Genomic DNA, 21,968 nt, shown 5'->3' with positions numbered 1-21,968 from the left:
GCCTGGGCAACTGAGCAAGACTCTATCTCCGAAAAGAAAAAAAAAAAAAAATGCAAAAAGAGCTGTGGATCAGGATCTTCTGATTCACACTCCGAAGTCTAACCCCGGCCAGTGTTCAGCCATTGACACACCCTGGATGGGGACCTTACAAAAATTAAAGAGAAACAAAGACCTGCTTCAGGAAAAAAAAAAAAAAAAGGCAAAGGCGGAGCAGGGAGGAGGAGCAGAAGGAAGAAGAGGGGGAAAAAAAAAAGGAGAAAAATAAGCCAAAAAAATATAAAATTTGGAAGATCCCAGCTGCAAGAAGAATAGGTAGCTATAGGTAGAATACACTTATCACCAGGCAAAATTTTGCTGTGGACCATTCTAGCTGAGTTGTCTGGGGTTAGCAGAACAGACCTCTAAAGAACAGACATCTGCAATGCTGTTTTTGACTCCCGGTCAGGAAGAATCCTAGCCAGAGGAGGTGTCAGCCAATATATGGCTGTAAAGTGTTCGAGTCTATAGAGATTTGGAAGGTTTTGGTTTTTGTTCTAGAGATCAGTGACATTTGGCAAAGGCCGGCCAAGAAAGAGGGGGCAGGGAAACCTGATAGTTTTCCAGATATCCACAGAAGCTTCCCGAACACCCATTGTAGACATGCATATTCAGGGACTGTAAGATGAACTGTGGCAGGGAACCACAGGGTCAGCAGATGATGTCCTGGACAGTGAAGGTGAATAAAAAGGAGACCCAAAGCTCCTAAGACTTAGCCTGGCCTACACGCACCCAGTGAGGCCTGAATTCGGTATTTTCCAGCTTTTCTGGGAGTAACTCCTCCCTTCAGTAAGTAGCAACCAAGTACCTTACCCTCTCTGGTACACATAAAGGCCAAGTCCTCTGACAACATTTCACACTTGCCCAGCATCCAACAATGTCTAACTCCAAGGGAGAAGGCTGATAAGGAGCCTGGACCAAAAACATCCTTCTCCATGTAGACAACCCTAATCCAAAATAGGAGTCACATTTTCCATATTCATACGCAGATGACTTTCTAGGTAAGTTTGTCTTATCATAGGTTCAGGTTCTAAACTAAAATTATTGCATTACTTATCCATGACATAATCTGTTTCAGGGATTTTTTTTTTTTTTTTTTTTTGAGACAGAGTGTCACTATGTTACCCATGCTGGAGTGCAGTGGCACTATCACAGCTCTCTGAAGCCTCCACTTCCCAGGCTCAAGGGATTCACCCGTCTCAGCCTTCTGAGTAGCTGGGACTATAGGTGCGTGCCACCACGCCTGGCTAATTTTTAAAAATTGCTTGTATAGGCCAGGCGTGGTGGCTCACGCCTGTAATCTCAGCACTCCGGGAGGCCGAGGAGGGTGGATCACGAGGTCAGGAGATCTCAGGAGCTCGAGACCATCCTGGCTAACACGGTGAAACCGCATCTCTACTAAAAATACAAAAAAAATTAGCCGGGCGTGGCGGTGGGCGCCTGTAGTCCCAGCTACTCGGGAGGCTGAGGCAGGAGAATGGCGTGAACCCGGGAGGTGGAGCTTGCAGTGAGCGGAGATCGCGCCACTGCACTCCAGCCTGGGTGATAGAGTGAGACTCCGTCTCAAAAAAAATAAAAATTGTTTGTATAGATGATGTCTCGCTATGTTGCCCAGATTGGTCTTGAACTCCTGGCCTCAAGCGATCCTCCTTTCTCAGCCTCCCATAGTGCTGGGATTACAGGTGTGAGTCATTGCACCTGGCCTCAGGGTTCATCTCTCCACCACAGGATCGACACACGACATCCATGTCTGCAATTACAAAAACAAGTCCCTTGGGGCACTGGTGCAGTTTATCTCAGGTTTTGTGATCTACTAAATTTGGGAAATGATGCATGCTACAGCCCCCTGTGGAGGTCTGTGGCTTGTAACAGCGTGTTAAAGACTCTAAGAAGTCATACACTAAAGAACTGGCTTCAATGTGTTGATCAGGTGTTTCAGGAACTTATTAGACATCAGATTCCACCCTCCTCCCCACTCATAATATAACCAACCACCAGTGGAAACTGGTGTACCATAGGGCACAGCTCGAATTATTCTAGAACTCTCACAATCAAGGGTGCCTTTTCCAAATTACTGAATATCTAGATTAAAGTCCACGTGAGTGGGACAAGCCCTTTGCAGTGCAACTCTCAAGGACAGTCTGAGAATGGGCTACCCACTAAACAGAGCTCAAGGGAGGCTGCTGGCCCTGGTGTAAATATCCCATAGACCTTCTGGGTTGCTGTCAAATGGCTCTGGTAGAGAATGCCTGAGGATCAGACCACGCTGGAGCAAGTGTAATGGCTGTAGGTGCATCGGGTTTCAGGCCTGCAAAGAGGAGCTGTAGGTTGTTGGTCTTCTGAGAATCAAGGCCAGAGGTAGCTGGATCTCCATGGCAGATCGCCGGCCCATCGGGATCCAAGGAGGTTCTGATGGGGTCTATGGGGCAGCTTCACAGATGCTGTAAGGGCCTTGCCATCCGTGGGTTTCAGGCTATGAGAGGCTAGAACTAAGCAGGGGCAACAGAACAGATGGACAAGCCAGCAGGGCAAGTGCAGGAGCAGGGGCCAGAGCCAGAAGGAAGAAAACAGACAGTAGGGAGGAAGGTACTGAGGAAACACAGAGGTAGGGAGTGGGCAGTGGTCTACTGAAGTCTCAGATGGGCGTCTTGTAGAGCGTGGAGACAGAGAGGAGAGAAGGGCAAGATGGTAGCTATCTGATAGCTATCAAGAAGGGAGGGACATGATGCTAGGGAGGAGGACACATTAACTATGTCGCTTCTATTCTGTTTTTTTGAGATGGAGTCTTACTCTGTCGCCCAGGCTGAACTGCAGTGGTGTGACCTTGGCTCACTGCAACCTCCTCTGCCTCCTGGGTTCAAGCAATTCTCCTGCCCCAGCCTCCCGAGTAGCTGGGATGACAGGCATCTGCCACCACGCCCGGCTAATTTCTTTGTTATTTTTAGTAGAGATAGGTTTCACCATGTTGGCCAGACTGGTCTAGAACTCCTGACCTCAAGTGATCCGCCCACCTTGGCCTCCCAAAGTGCAGGGATTACAGGCGTGAGCCACTGTGCCCAGCCTGTCACTTCTGTTCTTGCCTCTGGGCTTCTCCACGGGTCCCTCAATAGTCCTGGCCCAGCTTGTCCAGGCTCATTCGGGGATGCAGCCAGTGGAGGCATCTGATAAATGCTTAGAGTCCAAAGCCCAGTGCTGGCTCCATGGGTGCTCCCTGACCAAACAGCAAGAGAGTGTAGACACTTTGGCAAACTCTTTTGAAGGCGGTAGAAAAAACAAATTGATTTGACCAGGAAGTCTGGCACTGTCAGAGAAATAGAAGGGACTGTAGAGTTACTTTCATTTATTATTTAGGACTAATGACCTAAGACACACATTTCACTATTCTATAAACCAATAAAACAACTCAAACAAACAAACAAAAAAACACTAAAAACATAGTCTGCATCCAAAACTTCCTAAGAAGGAGTTTAAAAAGCACAGAAAACAATAGTGTGATTTAATACTTTGTTGCTCAGAGTGCTGGCGGAGTTAGGACATCCTATATATCACACCAACACTCAATGGCTAAAGGAGGAAAGTTTTGATTAATAATAATAATAATAAATGTACCATTGCCAAATTCTTTATTCAGAGTGGCAAAATTATTCAGTGGTTCCCAATTCCAGCACATTAGAATCACACACTTATTCCAGGCCAGGACATTTAAATCAGATGGGGAGATTTGGGACAGGTGACGGGGTTGCAGGATTTTCTTTTTTTCTTTTTCTTTTTTCTTTTCTTTTTTTTTTTTTTTTTAAGCTTGTTCTGGCTATCTTTCTTATGTAACAAACTACCCTAAAACTTAGCATGGCTATCTGGATCACCAATCCAGAGTTCTGGCAGGGCTTGGCAAGGCGGGCCTGTCTGCACCCACAGCATTGGTGCAAGGCTGGCCTGTCTGCACACAGCATTGGCACAAGGCCAGCCTTTCTGCACACACAGCATTGGTGCAAGGCTGTCCTGTCTGCACACACAGCATTGGTACAAGGCCAGCCTGTCTGCACACACAGCATTGGCACAAGGCCAGCCTGTCTGCACACACAGCATTGGTGCAAGGCTGTCCTGTCTGCACACACAGCATTGGCACAAGGCCAGCCTTTCTGCACACACAGCATTGGTGCAAGGCTGTCCTGTCTGCACACACAGCATTGGCACAAGGCCAGCCTGTCTGCACACACAGCATTGGCACAAGGCCAACCTGTCTGCACACACAGCATTGGCACAAGGCCAGCCTTTCTGCACACACAGCATTGGTGCAAGGCTGTCCTGTCTGCACACACAGCATTGGCACAAGGCCAACCTGTCTGCACACACAGCATTGGCACAAGGCCAGCCTTTCTGCACACACAGCATTGGTGCAAGGCTGTCCTGTCTGCACACACAGCATTGGCACAAGGCCAGCCTGTCTGCACACACAGCATTGGCACAAGGCTGTCCTATCTGCACACACAGCATTGGCAGAGGTGGTCTGACTTGGGCTGAAGACTCCAGGATGACTCCTTCTCAGGGCTTGGAGTTGTGCTGGCTGTCACGACAGTGTTCAGCTGGGCTTGAGGGCTGGGTACTTCCATTTCTCTCCAGGGAGCTGCTTGGATTTCTATGTAGGATGGTACTGGGCTCCAAGAGTGACTGTCCCCACAGACCCAGGAAGAACCTAAAAGGCTTCTTCTGACCTGGCCTCAGCAGTCCCAGAACATCACCTCTGCCACATCCTACTAGGTAGGTAACTCACCAGAGCAACTCAGACTCGAAGGGAGGGCACTCAGACTCCAACACTCTCTGGGAGCACAATCAAAGCATCTGCTGCCATCTTTACCAAAGCTCTTGGTGTGGAGCTGCAGTGGACAATAGCATTGGCTTCCTGTGGCTGCTATCACAAGAACCAACCACAAGGTTGGTAAACAACAGAAATTTCTTTTCTTTTGCTCTTTTTTCTTTCTTTCTTATTTATTTATTTATTTATTTATTTTTTGAGATGGCGTTCCGCTCTTATTGCCCAGGTTGGAGTGCAATGGCGCTATCTCGGCTCATTGCAACCTCTGCCTCCTGGGTTCAAGCGATTCTCCTCTATCAGCCTCCCGAATAGCTGGGATTACAGTCATGCGCCACCATGCCTGACGAATTTTGTATTTTTAGTAGAGACGAGGTTTCTCCATGTTGGTCAGGCTGGTCTTGAACTCCCAGCCTCAGATGATCCAACCACCTTGGCCACCCAAAGTGCTGGAATTACAGGCATGATCCACCGCACCCCGCCCAGAAATTGATTTTCTAAATAAATTAGAATCAGTATTACCAGGTAGAAGTCAAGAAGGGAGCAAGGCTTTGCTCCCTCTTCTAGCTACTGGTGGCTGTTGGCAATCTCTGGCTTGTGGCCATCTCTTCAAATTTCTCTCTGTTCCATCTTCACATTTCCTGTGTGTGTGCAGTAAAATCTCTCTCTGCCTCCCTCTTAATAAGGATGCACGTGATGTCATGTAGAGCCCATCTTGATAATCCAGAATAATCAATCTCCTTATTTCAAGAGCATATTCAAATACCTTTTTCCAAAATAAAGAAATGTGAATAGTTTCCAGGGCTTTATATCTATTTTTCTTTGGTGGATGGGCATTATTTAACCTACCACAATGATGAAAAATGTATATATAAGATCCTGAATTGGACCCCAAGCCCTGCTAAAGAAACCCAGCTTCCTGCATCATTTTGGATCAGAAAGGCATCAGGACCAAAGCCCAGAGTTGTGAGGGGAGTAAGACGCTTTGTATGACATCTAGGACATAACAGCCATCAGCCTAGGAAAGTGTCACTGACACAGATGGGAAACTTACCATTTCTTTGCAATTTTACTCAGTTTTTCTGCCTCTAATTTTCTTTTTAAATAAGTATCTGCTTTATTGATATATAATTCATATATATATATATATCTGTTTTTTTAACTTGGCCAAAAACCTTCAATAACATGAGCTTTAATTTGTCAGGGTTTCGATGAGCAGTGTGAAGACTTTAAAATGCATCTCATAGATTTCAAAAGATCAGAAATGGGGCCAATATAGAGAACTGCCGTAATGTTACTAAGATAACACAGGGACTCAAGAGATGTAAATTTCTTCCCTCTCCCCCAAACGCTCATAACTTTAGGTTTCTCTTTAAGGTCAGGTAAGAACTGATCTTCTATAATTCACTACAATTCCTTAAAACGTACGCACAGATGCTCTACCCCAGACAACTCAGGGAGAGCCACCCTAAACCGGCAAGACCTTCATTGAATTTAACTTTGTTTTTTTGGAGACAGAGTTTTGCTCTTGTTGCCCAGGCTATCACGCAATGGCACGATCTTGGCTCACTGCAACCTCCACCTCCCAGGTTCAAGCGATTTTCCTGCCTCAGCCTTCCAAGTAGCTGGGATTACAGGCATGTGCCATCATACCGGGCTCATTTTGTATTTTTAGTAGAGACGGGGTTTCTGCATGTTGTTCAGGCTGGTCTCGAACTCCTGACCTCAGGTGATCCACCCGCCTCGGCCTCCCAAAATGCTGGGATTACAGGCGTGAGCCACCACGCCCAGCCTGAATTTAACATTTAATACACATTTTGAAATATATATTTTATTTTACATACAACAATAAATTATGTAATAAATTTCCTATACTCTTAAAGCAGATGGTGGCAGTTTCAACTTTAAATAAGAATGGTATACAGAATGGACGTATCACTTACAAAATTCTTAAGCAGGAGAGCTTTATCAGATATAAGGTATCTGCTTAAGATATTGCTCAAGTTTCTGCATCTGCCTGTAGACAGTGGGCCAGTGAACTCTGAGTACCGCAATGCACCTGCAGTGGTAACTCTCTCTTAGAGGCCATTTGGAGTGCACCCAGGAGGCAGTGGAATCAGAACAGATCTGGCAGAGAGGATGGAGGAGGGATGGAGGGGCACGCTTTGGATGTAGAAACACCTGGAATATCAGGAGTGCTGTATCACCCAGCCAGGACCAGAATTTACCCTCAAGAGCATCCCTTCAGCTTACAGAGATTTCACAAAGGAACTGAGTTAATAAGATTTAAAAACAAATCTCAATGCACTCTCTAGTTTTCTGTCTCTGACTCTCAGATTCTAAGTATGTTCCTTTTTAGAGATTAAAGAAATTTTTTCTGAGGCCAGGCACAGTAGCTCACACTTGAAATCCCAGTACTTTGGGAGGCCAAGGCAAGAGGAATGCTTGAGGTCAGGAGTTCGAGACCACGCTGGCCAACATGGCAAAACCCCATCTCTACTAAAAATACAAAAATTAGCCAGGCATGGTGGCTCCCGCCTGTAATCCCAGCTATTTGGGAGGCTGAGGCATGAGAATTATTACTTGAAACTAGGAGGCGGGGTTGCAGTGAGCCAAGATTGCACCACTGCACTCCAGCCTGGGGGACAGAGCGAGACTCTCTTTTTTTTCTTTTTTCTTTTTTTTGAGACAGAGTCTCGCTCTGTTGCCCAGGCTGGAGTACAATGGCACGATCTTGGCTCACAGCAACCTCCGCCTCCCAGGTTCATGTGATTCCCCTGCCTCAGCCTCCTGAGTGGCTGGGATTACAAATGCGCACCACCATGCCCAGCTAATTTTTGTATTTTTAGTAGAGACAGAGTTTCACCATGTTGGTCAGGCTGGTCTCCAACACCTGACCTTGTGATCCGCCTTCCTCGGCCTCCCAGTGCTGGGATTACAGGCATGAGCCACTGCGCCCAGCCGAGACTGTGTCTTAAAACAAAACAAAAAAGAAAGAAATTTTTTTCTCCACCATGTGGAGAACAATAAACACCAGCATAGAACACACAAACAACTCCCACCTGCCACATACAAATGGTCTCTGATAGGTGAAGTAACAAAGAAGAAATATTGGCCATCGTGAAGGCTTCACCACCATCCCAGGAAACAAGCCTAGGTGTCGTCTGCCAACTTTAGTTCTCCAATACCAACCCCCATTCAGGAAGAAGCGGGGTGAAAAGTAAGATTCACACACCTCTAACAGTTCTCAGATTTTCAGCCTTCCCTCCTGTGCCCTTTAGGCCATGGACCTTTCAAGCACATCCTTCTGGCTGCCCAGTGGTCTGTCAGGAAAGGGGAAGGTTCTAGCTAGCTTACTTCCTATTATCTGCATTTCCGATACTCCCATTCAATGCTTTATGTTCTCATCTATCCTAAAGGAGCAGTTGCTAAATTTTATTTTACAGTAGTAATTTTTAATTTCTAACCAAAGTTGACTGAACTGACTTGCCTGACCAACACAATATCCTCCTGTAAGAGGTATTCGTGGATGCCTGCAGCTTGCTGAACACGCTCATTAGCCCACGTCCTCTGGTTGCCATGGCTGAGGTGGTGCTTACCGTGAGTCAGCTGTGCTTGTTATGAAACCTGTTCATGCCCATCTTACTTGCTATGGGAATCATTATGTAGTTCAATACTATATAAACTAATTTAACGTGAGTGTGGACAGGGTTGTTCCTACGCAAACTAAATTGAATGTACTTACAAGCCTCTTAATAACCGCATTGAAGTAGTTATGGATGTTAATACGAAAAGATAGGAAAACATCTTAAAAACCTAGAAGGGGCCGGGCGCGGTGGCTCAAGCCTGTAATCCCAGCACTTTGGGAGGCCGAGACGGGTGGATCACGAGGTCAGGAGATCGAGACCATCCTGGCTAACATGGTGAAACCCCGTCTCTACTAAAAAATACTAAAAAAAAAAAAAAACTAGCCGGGCGAGGTGGCGGGCACCTGTAGTCCCAGCTACTCGGGAGGCTGAGGCAGGAGAATGGCGTAAACCCGGGAGGCGGAGCTTGCAGTGAGCTGAGATCCGGCCACTGCACTCCAGCCCGGGCAACAGAGCGAGACTCCGTCTCAAAAAAAAAAAAAAAAAAAAAAAAAAAAAAAAAAAAAAAAAAAAACCTAGAAGGATTTTACACTCAGCCTGTTTCAAGTTTTAGGCTGAAACTGGGAATGTTAAACTACATTAAATGTATTGTTTATGCCAGGATGCTTCTGAAGGATGCAAATGAGCCCATTTATAATCAAAGTAAAGCCACTACAAATTCTGGAATTGATCTACATGTATACATTTTGATTCCAAATAAAGTGTGTATGTATTTTTTTTAATTCCCCTCAGTGACTATTTTTTCTTTCTTTTGATGAGAACGAATTAATACTGATCACAACTGTGTCAGCTAAGAAGGTTACCCTGACCTCTGGTCTAAAGGGAGGCAAGTCAAAGAAACTCATCCCAGACAGAGCAGATACAGTTTAATTGCTACGAGTCACCTAAACTGCTGAGAGTCAGTGCAGCCTTCCCGTAATTCTGTTTTTCTTATGTGTCACCCATGCACCCCTACCACCTCCCCCAGTCCCCAGTGCTGAGAAAGAGACACCAGTTCATACCCATCCTTTTTGTAAAACTCCAGCATCATATTATCTGTGGCGACGCTGAGGGGCCGGCGGGCCTGCTCGGGCTGGCGCCGGTCAGCAGGGTCCATGTCTGGGGAGGGCATTGAGCTGTAGTTGGCATTATGGTTCACGTGTACTGGACTCCCATAATTGCCAGTAATGTTGAACTCTATCTCTGCGGGGAAGAAAGAATTGGTACACGTGAACTCTTGGTCTGCCACACCCTTCCTGAGCAGGGAAGGAATGAGTCCAGACACCCACTCCCTCATACGTCATCCCTAGAAAATTTCATCCCATGGTTCCACATATTAATTCACCTTATTAATATAACGCATCACATTAACAGGCCAAAAAGGGGAACATGTGATCACCTATATAGGCATTTAATAAAGCAATGTCAATTTGTGATAAAAAAAAAAAAAACTTTGTAAAAACAGAAACAGATGGATACTTTCTGAAATACATGAAATCATCTTTCTAAAACCTCGTGCTTAGGACTGAAAGCCGACAGCTGTCCTAATCAAATCAGGAGAAATGGCAATGCCCACTATCACTACCATTACTTAACACCATTTAAGAAACGCTAGCTAATGGAATTAGTCAAGGAAATAAAATAAGAGGCAACATTAATATTTATAGATGATATTGCCTTTCTGGAAAACCATACAGAATAAAGTCAAGATATTAGAAATAGAGATTTCATTAAAGTTGTTTTTAGGCCGTCAAAGAGATACACAGAAGTATTCATCCCATCCTTTCCTAGTCAATGAGAATAAATTAGCTCTGCACAATTCTGCCTGTCTGCAGTGGTAATGAATTAGCTCAGCCACAGAACCTATAGGATTACTGCCTTGACTCCTATCTCCGTTATTTCTTTATCTTGATGTCCCACACCCACCCAACTCTGTTATCAAAGCAACTTTTAGGGAGTCGGCAGTTCAGACCTTAAAACACATGAAGCAAAAGCAAGACAATCAAACTTCTTCAATGTTAGAACAGCATTAATTGATTACCTCTAATGGGCAGAGCATAGAATTACTAACATATCATCCCCATGTGCCTTAACAGCTGTTGCGACACAGCAAAAAGCATTCTCTTAATGTCTACCAAACATAAGGTACAGAACGAATTATTATTTTTTTAAGCAGATGCCGAATTTAGTGTAACAACTGCTATCTCTTCAAAGCTGTCACCACTAAGAGTCATCTACTTATGGAGTGAGGCTTCTGTGGCTCAGAACATCTCTGAAACCCCCTCTTAGGAAGCTGCCTTCAGAGCCTAACTTTGAAGCAGGAATAAAAGAAAGAACCTTATTGCCTTTGAGACTGAACCCCACCTTCACATGCTGAGGGACAACTCAAAGGGCACAACCTAGGGTAGCAAAAGGGGGGTCTGTAAGGCACCCAGGTGATCTGTAAGTCCTGAACAAAAGTCCCCATCCATCTCAGGACCCCGTCTCCCTCTGCATCTACAAAGGGAAGGATTTGGAGCACAGGATCTCTCTTTCCTCCCTGCACCAGCATTCTAAGATTTGTAGATTTGAAGAAACCGTGGTATGGATATTAGACCAGTAAAATCCTTGGACCTGGTTAGTACAGGCAGTGGACACCTTCAGGCCAGAGTGTCCCTTGAAATAGAGATTACAGGCCGGGTGCAGTGGCTCACTCCTGTAATCCCAGCACTTTGGGAGGCCGAGGCAGGCAGATCACCTGAGGTCAGGAGTTCAAGACCAGCCTGAGTGACATGGAGAAACCCTGTCTCTACCAAAAATACAAAAAAATTAGCTAGGCATGGTGGCAGACACCTGTAGTCCCAGTTACTTGGGAGGCTGAGGCAGGAGAACAGCGTGAACCCGGGAGGCGGAGCTTGCAGTGAGCCAAGATCGCGCCACTGCACTCCAGCCTGGGTGACAGAATAAGGCTCTGTCTCAAAACAACAACAACAACAAAACAAAACAAAACAAAACAAAACAAAATTAGTCGGGCGTGGTGGCGCACGCCTGTAATCCCAGCTACTGAGGAGGGGTGAGGCAGGAGAACTGCTTGAACCTGGGAGGTAGGGGTTGCGATGAGCCGAGATCGCACCATTGCACTCCAGCCTGGGGGACAAGAGCAGAACTCTGTCTCAAAAAAAATAGAGATCACAGAATAGGAAGCTGCCATGACTCTACCCTGATATGTGTGTGCCTTTGTGTGTGTGTGTGTGTGTGTGTGTGTGTGTGTGTGTGTGTGTTTATAGGGGAATCAAAAAAATAAAAATAAAAGTCTGTGGGCAGTGGTACTTGGCTTCAAAGGCTCAGAACCTGCAGTGATATTCCTGTTGCCTGCCTCTTGCCCCGACACCTAGGTGCTGTCACCTACCCCCAGGGAAGAACCAGTCTGCATGCTGGATGATAGGTTCGATGATCCCAACAATTTGCAGCGACACTGTGGTCATCATCTCTGTAATGTTCCTGTAAACAGAGAGCAGAGGCAGAGAGGGTGGAGTTAGCAGCTGAGGCAGGATTTGAGGCCCAAGGTCCTCTGGCTGCAGAGCCCAGGAAGAGCCCCTGGACTGGAACCCTGCAGGCGGAGGTTTGAGAGCAGACTTTCTCTTGGGAGGGACACTTCACCTTTCTGAACTTCTCTTTTTCCATCTGCAGAATGGAGATAACCCCAGGGCACATGAACAAGACCTACACAGCCACTTTCAACGTGAGGTGTGATTCTCCTCCCTGCCACCCCTGTGATTCTCATCCTCTTTCCAACTCTGCTGTCTCTGGAGACAGCTCTCTATCCCTCCGAATCCTGAGGCTGGGATGTGTCCTCTTATGACAGAGTGTAAGAGCTTGCGTGGCCTGTGTCACCATGTCCTACGCCCTCCTTCCCCCTCATCCCAAGGCTGATTTAATTAGCTCAGAGAAGACCCTGACTCCAGACTTGGAGCTCTTGGACCATCAACAAAAAGAAAGATCTGCAGAATTCTGTGCCTCTTCCTCAGCCTAAAAGACGAGGAGGCCAACACAGAAACAGGGTTTGGAAAATACACGAGGCTGGTGCTCAGCTGGGGCCCCAGCTGTCCTGCCCACCCTGCCCAGGCCCTGCAGTCCTACCCGATCACCCACATCGCTTCTCCGCCCTGTACTCACCCTTCTGCTTGTGGCCATAGGAGGTTAGGTCCTAAAACAATTGCCATGTTACTGGGAGTCATCTTGTTTACATCTTGATATTCTGACAGCTTGGATAAAAATTTGATCAAGTATCTAAAAGAAAATTAGAAGGGCCGGGTTTAACCAAGGCTCAACACCAGCCATGTGCCCCTGGGGACTGGACAGAAGCTTCTCTCATGTCACATATCTCACTGACTAGGAGACTCATGCACCTGCAATGTAATGAACATGGCTCACGTGTCAGGAAATGGAAATTCTGCATCCTCTTTCCAAAAACAGACAGGCTCAGATCTCACTGGGTTAGGTGTCAACATGTGCTTCAACTAACACTGGCCAGAAAGTCTCCTTCTTTCCTTCGGACTCAGTATATAATGACCTGAAGTGCCTCGCTTTTTACAAACCCCATTACTTCTTGCCATCTTCCCTGTGTGCAGGAGTGATCAACAGTATGTCTAAGTACCTTTGGCAGGAACATCTATGTGCTAGGGGTGGTGTTTCCCAGAGTTACCCTCAGTTGGGTGCTCTGGAAAGATCTAATAAAGAAAAAGTCCAATGCAGACTTAGTATATGATCCAGCAATTCTCTCCTAGGGATATTACCGAAAAGAAAGCTGTCTACACACAAATTTGTACATGAATGTTCACAGAATCATAATGATTAATAATAGCCAAAAGGTGGAAATGATCCAAATGTCCATAAAGGGATGATTCGATACATTAAATCTGGTATGTCCATACAATGAAATATTATTCAACCATAAAAAGGAATGAAGTATTGGCACATCCTGCAACATGGATACACCTGAAAACAGTATGCTAAGTGAAAGAAGCCAGACACAAAAGGCCACATATTATAGTATTTCATTTATATGAAATGCCTAGAATACGCAAATTTATGGAGCCAGAAAGTACATTAGTGGTTGCTTAGGGGCATGGTTGGGGAAAATAAGGAGTGACTGCTAAGGGGAAGGGGATTTCTTTTTTGGGGTAAGGGAAATGTTTTACAATGAGACACCAGTTAATAGTTGCAAAACTGTATGAACACACTAAAAACTACTACATTACACATGTTAAAAAGGTTCAATAGTATGAAAATGACAGCTTAATAAGGTTATTTTATAAAAGCAGCTAACAAAGAAGCTATATAGAAATAAAACAAATACAATGAAGAAGCTATGTGCAAATTCAAAAAACACAGCTTTGGCAAACCACACTCAAAATCTGCCAGGTCCCAACAAGAGGCCCCAGGTCCCCCAGAGGACATGCTTTCTCTGGCCTCTCAGTTACAACAGGCTGTGGTCCTAACCCCATTGTGCTTGGATCATAGTGAAGCGACTCATTCGGGATTTTCTGCTCACCTTCATCAGCTGGGTAGAACGTCCAGCAGACTCATGTCCTACCATGTAATCACTTAGCTGTCACTGTGAAAACTCCACCCATGGCCACTCTCAGCCATCCCTCACCCTCCAAGAGGCCACACAGGTCTGGACCAAGATGTGGGACTTAAGCTGAGAGCTTAGGCCAACGCATGGGCTGACCAGTGGCCTAGGGCTATGGTCAGCAATGTGCCAAGAGTTGAACCCATCCGATTCCCGCTTTTGGGACTTGATTTGTAATATACATACAATTCACTACTTTAGCCATTTTTAGATGTACAGTTCGGTAGCATTAAGTACATTCACAGTGTTATGAAACTATCACCACCATCCATCTCCTGAATGTTTTCATCTTCCCTAGCTAAACTTTGTCCCCATTAAACAATAATCTTGGCCAGGTGTGGTGGCTCATGCCTGTAATCTCAGGACTTTAGGAGGTTGAGGCGGACAGATCTCCTGAGGCCCGGAGTTTGAGACCAGCCTGGCCAACATGGTGAAACCCTGTCTCTACTAAAAAAAAAAAAATACAAAAATTAGGCATGGTGGTGCACATCCATAGTCCCAGCTACTCAGGAGGCTGAGGCAGGAGAATCACTCGAACCCCGGGTGGTGGGTGTTGCCGAGAGCCAAGATTCCACCACTGGACTCCAGCCTGGGAGACAGAGTGAGACTCTGACTCAAGAAAAACAAAACAAAACAAAAACCAATAATCTCCTGTCCCTTAGCCCCTGGCAACCGTCCCCTAGCCCTGGCAACCACCATCCCATTTTGTTTCTCTCTGAGTTTGACCACTCCAGGTACTTCATACAAGTGGAATCATATATTGCATTTGTCCTTTTGTGTTTGGCTTTTTTCATGTAGCATAATGCCCTCAAGGTTCATCTATGTGATGACAAGAATCAGAATGGCATCCACTACATGAACATACCACATTTCGTTGATCCACTTATCTGTAGATGGACATTTGGTTTTCCACCTTTTACCTACTACAAATACTGCTGCTACGAATATGAGTGTGCAAATATTAAGTCCCTGCTTTCGATTCTTTTAGGTACATACCCAGAAGTGGAATTGCTGGATCCTACAGTAATTCTGTGTTTAATTGTTTGAGGAACTGCCATCCCATCGTTCTGGGGATTTTTAACAGGAAAACAGAAATAACCAGGCAGATGGCAGTAGGTGCTGATGCTGAAAATCTGCCTCCTAAGAAGCTGGGAGGAAAGGCGGCAGGGCCGGGATGGGCGCTGGCAAGACAAAGCGGTAAAGAAGCAGCGTGTGAAGCAGCAGGAGGCAAGGCATGGAGAAGGATCTGCAGAGTGCCGGAAGTGGAAGCTCGAGTGGTAGCAAGAAAAGCGAGAGGCAGACGTGAAACACAGCTGGGGTTCGGGAATGGTGGAACAGTGGAGAATACGCTCCCTCACCCCTCCTTCCTGTGGACTTGCTCAAGCACACTTCTGCCTCCCCCAGCTCCCACATAGGTCAGCTTCTCCCAGGTGTCCACCAACACCTACCTGTCTTTTACCATAAATCCCCAATATCTTAAGATAGCTTGCATTCACCTTTGCTCCTTTAACTGAATTAGCCAATGGTTCACTTCTTTGAGTCCATTTCCTTATCTAAAAAATGGCAATAATTATCCCTGCCTTCCCTCACAGGGTGGTCTGGGGTTTAAAAGAGTCCATGAGTGGTGGCGGGAGCCTATACTCCCAGCTACTCGGGAGGCTGAGGCAGGAGAATGGCATGAACCTGGGAGGCGGGGTTTGCAGTGAGCCGAGGTCGTGCCACTGCACTCCAGGCTGGGCGACAGAGTAAGGCTCCGTCTCCAAAAAAAAAAAAAAAAAAAGGGAAAAAAACACAAAAAAACAAAAAACAAAAGAGAGACCACGTATGTTAATAATACCTTGGACATTACGAAATGCTATGTGTGGTAGTTACCATGACTTTCAGCTGGGGAGTTGTAGATCTGAGGCTTACATAAGCCCAAGTCATGTGTCTACACTTGGTAAGTATCCACTTACCGGATGTTGTTGTGATTGGCCTTAGGCAACTTTTCACAAGCATTCCATAGAGCCTGAAGCTTCTTGTCTTGCTCCTGGATACTGAGAAATTGATAGGAAAAGTCATTGGTTGAGCACGAATCAATAAAGTCTCATTGGAAATCATATTAACTAATCATTATACTATTTGATACCAACCGTTGTAACTGACCATATCAACAAGCTAGCATTAAAAAATTTGGTTATTATTTACCCCTCTATGTTCTCCTTCTGTCTTGTCCTGTGCTATTTTAACAATGCTTCCTCTGCACACATCAGAGGCCCCAAGTGAATATGTGCCAGAGCCACAGACCCGCTCTGGTGTGACAGGGCTATGGGGTTGCAGGAGGACACAGATGCCAGACAGGGAGCTCGGCCCATGGGCTATTCTGAACCTGTATTCTTCATGACTCCAGCATGGAAACAGATCACGTAAGTGGCTTGCAATGATGTGTCCTTTTTGAGTTTCAGGCTGTCTTGCACTGTCCTGGTAATCCCTAACTTCAGCCCTTGCCTCCCTGACTCCTCCTGGGACTCCCAGATGTCCCATCCTATGGCAGATCTGTCTGTGTCCTGCTGAGCTGGCCTGAAGTGCAATGTCTTGTTAAGGTGAGTGTTGGCCTCTGATGAAACTCAGCTTCATCACAGGTTCATAGTTGTCAACCCAATAGCCCTGGGAGCTTTGAATCACAGAACCCAGACCAATTCAATCGAAATCTCTGAAAAAAAGGTTCAGGCATTAGTATCTTTAAAAAGCTTCCCAGGACATAATGATGCACGCAGAGGGTTGGAAATCGCTGTTCTAGGCAAAATTACTCGGTTGAGAGGATGTGCTCTTAGGTACTACATGCATGTCATCCAGCAGCAGACACAGGTTCTTGTTTTTCCCTGGTTCAAAGACACTGACCTCTTTGAGTCACCTGGATCATTCCTATTTCTTAATGGAGACCCACATTTGCAAGTGAAGTGGGAACAGAAGAATCTCTGGACAGGTCCTGAAGCACTGAGCTATCCTGCCTTTATCTAACTGTATATCATCAAGATCACTAATATATCCAATAAATAATAAGAGTGACAGTTTCCATCAAAGGATATGTTCTCATTTGGCTTCATCCCTAGGACCAGATTCTTGTCCTAGAGAGGCAAAAAGTGCTGTGGTTAAGTGTAAAGGCCCTGAAACCGACTCCTTGGATTCAAGTTCCCATTCTACCACTTATTAGCCAGCAGGTAACCTGTAGTTACATACCTCTTCGATACCTCAAATTCCTCAAATGTAAAACAGGAGAAACAGCACACCCCACTTCACAGAGTTCTTGTCAAAATTACATGAGTTAAAAACATATAAAGAGCTTAAAACAATGCCAAGTCTCTAATAAGCACTCAATAAATGGTAACACTTGTGATTATTAATATGATGAAACGCAGCACTGCCTTTTCATAATGAGATAAAAGAGAACCATCTATTCAGCCAGCCTTTTAAAGTGCATAATCTCCATTCTACTTTGGAAATAAAATAGCATTAGGCAACTTGATTGGAGTTGGCTTTTTCTGGCCCTACACATTTGAGCCTGGCTTCCCTTCCAGGTCAGGTGGATCTCTTCCAGGCCCAGTTCTTCAAAAAGTAGAAGGAGCAGCATCAGACACATATTCCACTGTTGTTTCTGACGGGGGATGATAAACAACACCTGTTTCTCACGGTGTTGTTGAGAAACACACCAACAACGAAATCCCATGACTAGAAATCTCTAGAAATCATTTCCTTTCACAGGCCCCTACCTTAGGTGGCTATTTACTCTAGTCCTGCTCTCAGAAAACATTCTTCTCCCTCCTTCATCTCCCACCTGGACTATCTCTACCCTCATCTCCACCATCTTTGCGCTGGTAGCAATTCTCCCACCCTGGTCGTGTGTGTTTGCTCGCTACACGGGTCCATTCGCTCAGTAAAAGTACATTCCTCCAAACAATACTATCTACTTAAGACAGCTCTTACCTATGCCCAAAAGAACATACAATGCCATCCTGATGCATGCATAACTGAGGAAATAAGCCAGGACTCAAAAACCACGCGTAGGAGCCATAGCATGTGTCAGGGCTAGCGGGCTTTACCTGTTCCATGCAGCTGTACTCTTCCCAACACATTGTTACAGCCCTGCGCCTGGCTCTGGGCTGTGGTGTCTCCCTTGGGCGCATCTTCAGGAGGGGAGAGAGAGGCCGCTGCCCACGTGTCATGACACGTGACCTCATTATTACTTATTGTTAAAATATATTCAGTTATTATAGATGAGGGTAAAGACCCTGTGCCCACTCACTTGTCCTACTTTTCTGCCCAGAAGGAATCACTGCTGTCAGCCTATGTGAGCCCTTCCAGAACTTTCTTTCATACACGTACACACAAATATAGGTCCTTTCAAAATTCTATTGTTTTAAGTGTGCTGGGTGTTTATTTTCCTTTTTATAACAATAGAATGTCACAGGAGTCCTTGTTAATTTGCTTTCATATCTATTTACGTTAGCATGAATAACTCTACCTATTTTTAATTGCTCCAGAGTGTGCCATGGTACAGACACTCCACAGTTCACTTAGCCACTTCCCAACCCCCTTCTCCAATGAATCTTTAGTGACTTCTAGGATTCTGCTATCTCAGATAATGCTACCATCAATGTCCCTGACCTGCCTCCTGGGTAAATGCGTAAGCACTCCTTCATGGCGAGATCAAGAAACGGGGTTGCAAGATCATAGGTTACATGCTTCTATAATTTCAGCACATACTTCCAAATAAACTGGAACTCACAGGACAGGACATTCTAAAACAAGGGGTACTCACTTGGAAGCCTGGATCCACTCGTCATAGAGTTCAAAGGTCATAAGAGGTTCTGGCAACTCTCGGAGGTAAGATTTCAAAGCTCCTAGGCATGAATAAAATATTGGTCTGAACTGTTACGACATGGCAGAGACAAGATCCACCAGCCAGCACTGCCCACGTGGGTTCCATCTGGGGATGGGCTTCCTGACCACCATGTCAACAGCAAATGTTAGCTTCCTATGTAAATGCATATGAGGCTCTGACAGGGGACCTGGCCCCCCTTACTTCCCGCAATTACCTTGTCTTCCCTTGGCATGCGGGGAGGCCTTCCTTCAAGGGGCCACAGTACCCAGCCCTGAAACTGGGCACTGAGTGGACACATCTGAAGTGCGCTGGGCAGCCACTAGCTCGAGTGTCCTGGACTTGTAGCCACACAGCCTCCCCACCCACCCCTTCCCTGCGAGCCTCCATGGCACACAGGAACGCCCAAGAGGTGCCCACCTGCAATTGCGTGAGGGTCTGCCGAGTACTCCTGCACATCCACCACACAGCAGTCCAGGGCCGCTTTCAGCTTCTTCAGCTTGGAGGCAGAGGGGGCTACTCGGAAGAGTCCCTACCAATAGGACAGAGGCTCAGCGCACAGCAACTCCAAGGTATGACAGCAAAGCGCGCAGACCCCACGACTGTCCGCTTCTTTTCTCCAAAACCTCTCAGATGCATTCGCCCAACACCATTTCCCAATCCCCTAGTTGCCTGCTTTCTCAATGTCTCCCTCTTTGCACATAAGCAACTTCAGAGCAGGAACTGGCTTTACCTACTCTTGTGTCCCCACAGCCTCGTGCAGGGGTGGCTCATCACACTGGCTCAGTAGCTATTTAGAGGATAAATGAACCTTGGGCACTTAGACATCTTGTTCTTGTATATGTAAGATAAATCTTGGAGAATAATTTGACTAAGACCTGGTCAGTCTGGTAAGTTGAATGTGAGAAGGTCTACAGGGTGGGTGTGTGTGTGTGTTGGGAGGTACCAGGGCTATACTTTTTGTTTTGTTTTTGTTTGTTTTTTGAGACAGAGTCTGGCTCTGTTGCCCAGGCTGGAGTGCAGTGGCGTGATCTTGACTCAGTGCAACCTCCGCCTCCCGGGTTCAAGCAGTTCTCATGTTCTGTCTCCCAAGTAGCTGGGATTATAGGCGCCCACCACCATGCTCAGCTACTTTTTTTGTATTTTTAGTAGAGATGGGATTTCGTCATGTTGGCCAGGCTGGTCTTGAACTCCTGACCTCAAGTGATCCACCTGCCTCAGCCTCCCAAAGTGCTGGAATTACAGGTGTGAGCCACAGCACCTGGCCTATACTTTTAGAATCAAATAAAGTCTATGCCTTCAGGGGAAGGGCAGACTGGGTGGGGTGGTTTGTGAGGTAGCCTCCTTCCAGTCTTCTGCATTCCGTTCTCAAAAGTTATTTTCAAATCACTGCCACTTCTTCCACGTGAACCACCTCAGCTTAGAGAGTGAGAGAGAGTTATGAAGCAAAAGAGAAGAGGAGAGGACTGTGTGGAGGAGAAAATGAATGCAGGTCCGAGTTGGAAAGAAACCACGTCACAGGTAAGCGACACATGGGTTAAAGACCTATCAGTTGGCCGGGCACGGTGGCTCACGCCTGTAATCCCAGCACTTTGGGAGGCCGAGGTGGGCAGATCATGAGGTCAGGAGATCGAGACCATTTGGCTAACGCGGTGAAACCCCGTCTCTACTAAAAATACAAAAAAAACTAGCCAGGCGAGGTGGCGGGCGCCTGTGGTCCCAGCTACTCGGGAGGCTGAGGCAGGAGAATGGTGTGAACCCGGGAGGCGGAGCTTGCAGTGAGCCGAGATCACGCCACTGCACTCCAGCCTGGGTGACAGAGCAAGACTCTGTTTCAAAAAAAAAAAAAAAAAAAGACCTATCGGTTTCTGTTCCACCTTAGTTCCTTGCACTCAGTGATGCAACCCACAGGCTGATAAACAAGCAGGCAGAATAGTCCTTGCTCCTTTAATCTTTTATGGCCATACAGACTTCCAATTTCCTTTAGAAAAAGTGTTCCCACTGTGGAATATTAAGTTTATGCCTTGCTAGGATCACTAACTCCCTTCTCAGTGTAGGGTACATCAGATAAACAGATGTGCAAAGCTCTTCGGACATATATGTGAGGAAGCTACATGAACGTTTGGACGAGTGTATCAGTAAGGCTGCTACGACAAAGACAGCAAGCTGCAGAATACATGAAAGGAGTCACTCAGATCTTCATAAAACCATGCCCTTGCCATGCAAGAAGAGCCAACAGGATTTGGTGACGGACAATGCCAAAGAGAAGGAAACAGCTGTCACAGACAAGCCTTTAGATTTTTGATCGTGTAACTGAGAGAAGCATAAAAACTAGGAGGAGGAGGGGATTGTTAGATTAGCTAAGCAGTCCTGTTGCAGGGGCGTTAGAGGAAAGTGCGCATGGAAATGTTGAAGGATGGCAGTGAGCACGAGTGAAGCCCTTTCACAGGGGGAATCCTCACTGAGGCTGAGGAGCAGCTCTAGCGGGGCAGGGAGGGGACCATGGTGCTGAACAGAGGGCCCTGAAGCCCCTGTAGTCAGAGGCCAGAGGGAACCAGGGGGCCGAGGGAGCTAGAAGTTCTGTGGATGGTTACATTAGAAACACCAGGCAGTGATGTGGCCCAAGAGGCTGGCAGTAAGTCATCGGATTTGGCAACCTGGGGGTCCCTGGGGATCCCGGAAGACAGTTTTAGCCCAGGGACAGGGGCGAAGCAACACCAGAGGAAGATCTGTAGGTGGTGGCAAGGATTCAGGCGCTGCAAATGTTGAGAGCTATTTTAAGAAATTGGGTAGCATAAAAAAACAAAACCAAAGAGATTGGGAAGAAATATGAGGCTGTGGCTGGGTTGAAAAGAGATATATTTTTTTAGGCTAGGGGAAACTTGAACCTATTTGCTACTAAAAGAACTGACACAAAACAGGGAAAAATTCAAGTGAGAGAGCGAGGTCTGTTGAGAAATGGAACAGCCCAGAAAGGGCAGAGATGGGAGCTGGGAGACGTCAAAGGTACTGCTCTTCAAGAAC

At 46.2% G+C, this 21,968-nt stretch overlaps 1 protein-coding gene across 4 annotated transcripts in view; it reads right to left on the bottom strand.

Moving 5' to 3' along the window:
• ARHGAP44 (Rho GTPase activating protein 44) overlaps positions 1-21,968 on the bottom strand; it is a 206,734-nt gene that overhangs the window by 24,483 nt on the left and 160,283 nt on the right. For all 4 annotated transcript variants that reach the window (XM_030922911.1, XM_030922910.1, XM_030922913.1 and 1 more), the window contains 6 exons: positions 19,365-19,476; positions 18,885-18,966; positions 16,042-16,122; positions 12,628-12,741; positions 11,861-11,952; positions 9,495-9,675 (listed from right to left, as the gene is read on the bottom strand). In XM_030922911.1, coding sequence (XP_030778771.1) covers positions 9,495-9,675; positions 11,861-11,952; positions 12,628-12,741; positions 16,042-16,122; positions 18,885-18,966; positions 19,365-19,476 — 662 coding nt within the window. The remainder of the gene's footprint in view (positions 1-9,494; positions 9,676-11,860; positions 11,953-12,627; positions 12,742-16,041; positions 16,123-18,884; positions 18,967-19,364; positions 19,477-21,968) is intronic.

The sequence above is a fragment of the Rhinopithecus roxellana genome, chromosome 19, assembly GCF_007565055.1.
Source record: "Rhinopithecus roxellana isolate Shanxi Qingling chromosome 19, ASM756505v1, whole genome shotgun sequence".
Lineage (NCBI taxonomy): Eukaryota > Metazoa > Chordata > Mammalia > Primates > Cercopithecidae > Rhinopithecus > Rhinopithecus roxellana.
The sequence above is the reverse complement of the archived record's forward strand: the minus strand, read 5'-3'. Positions and strand labels throughout refer to the sequence as shown.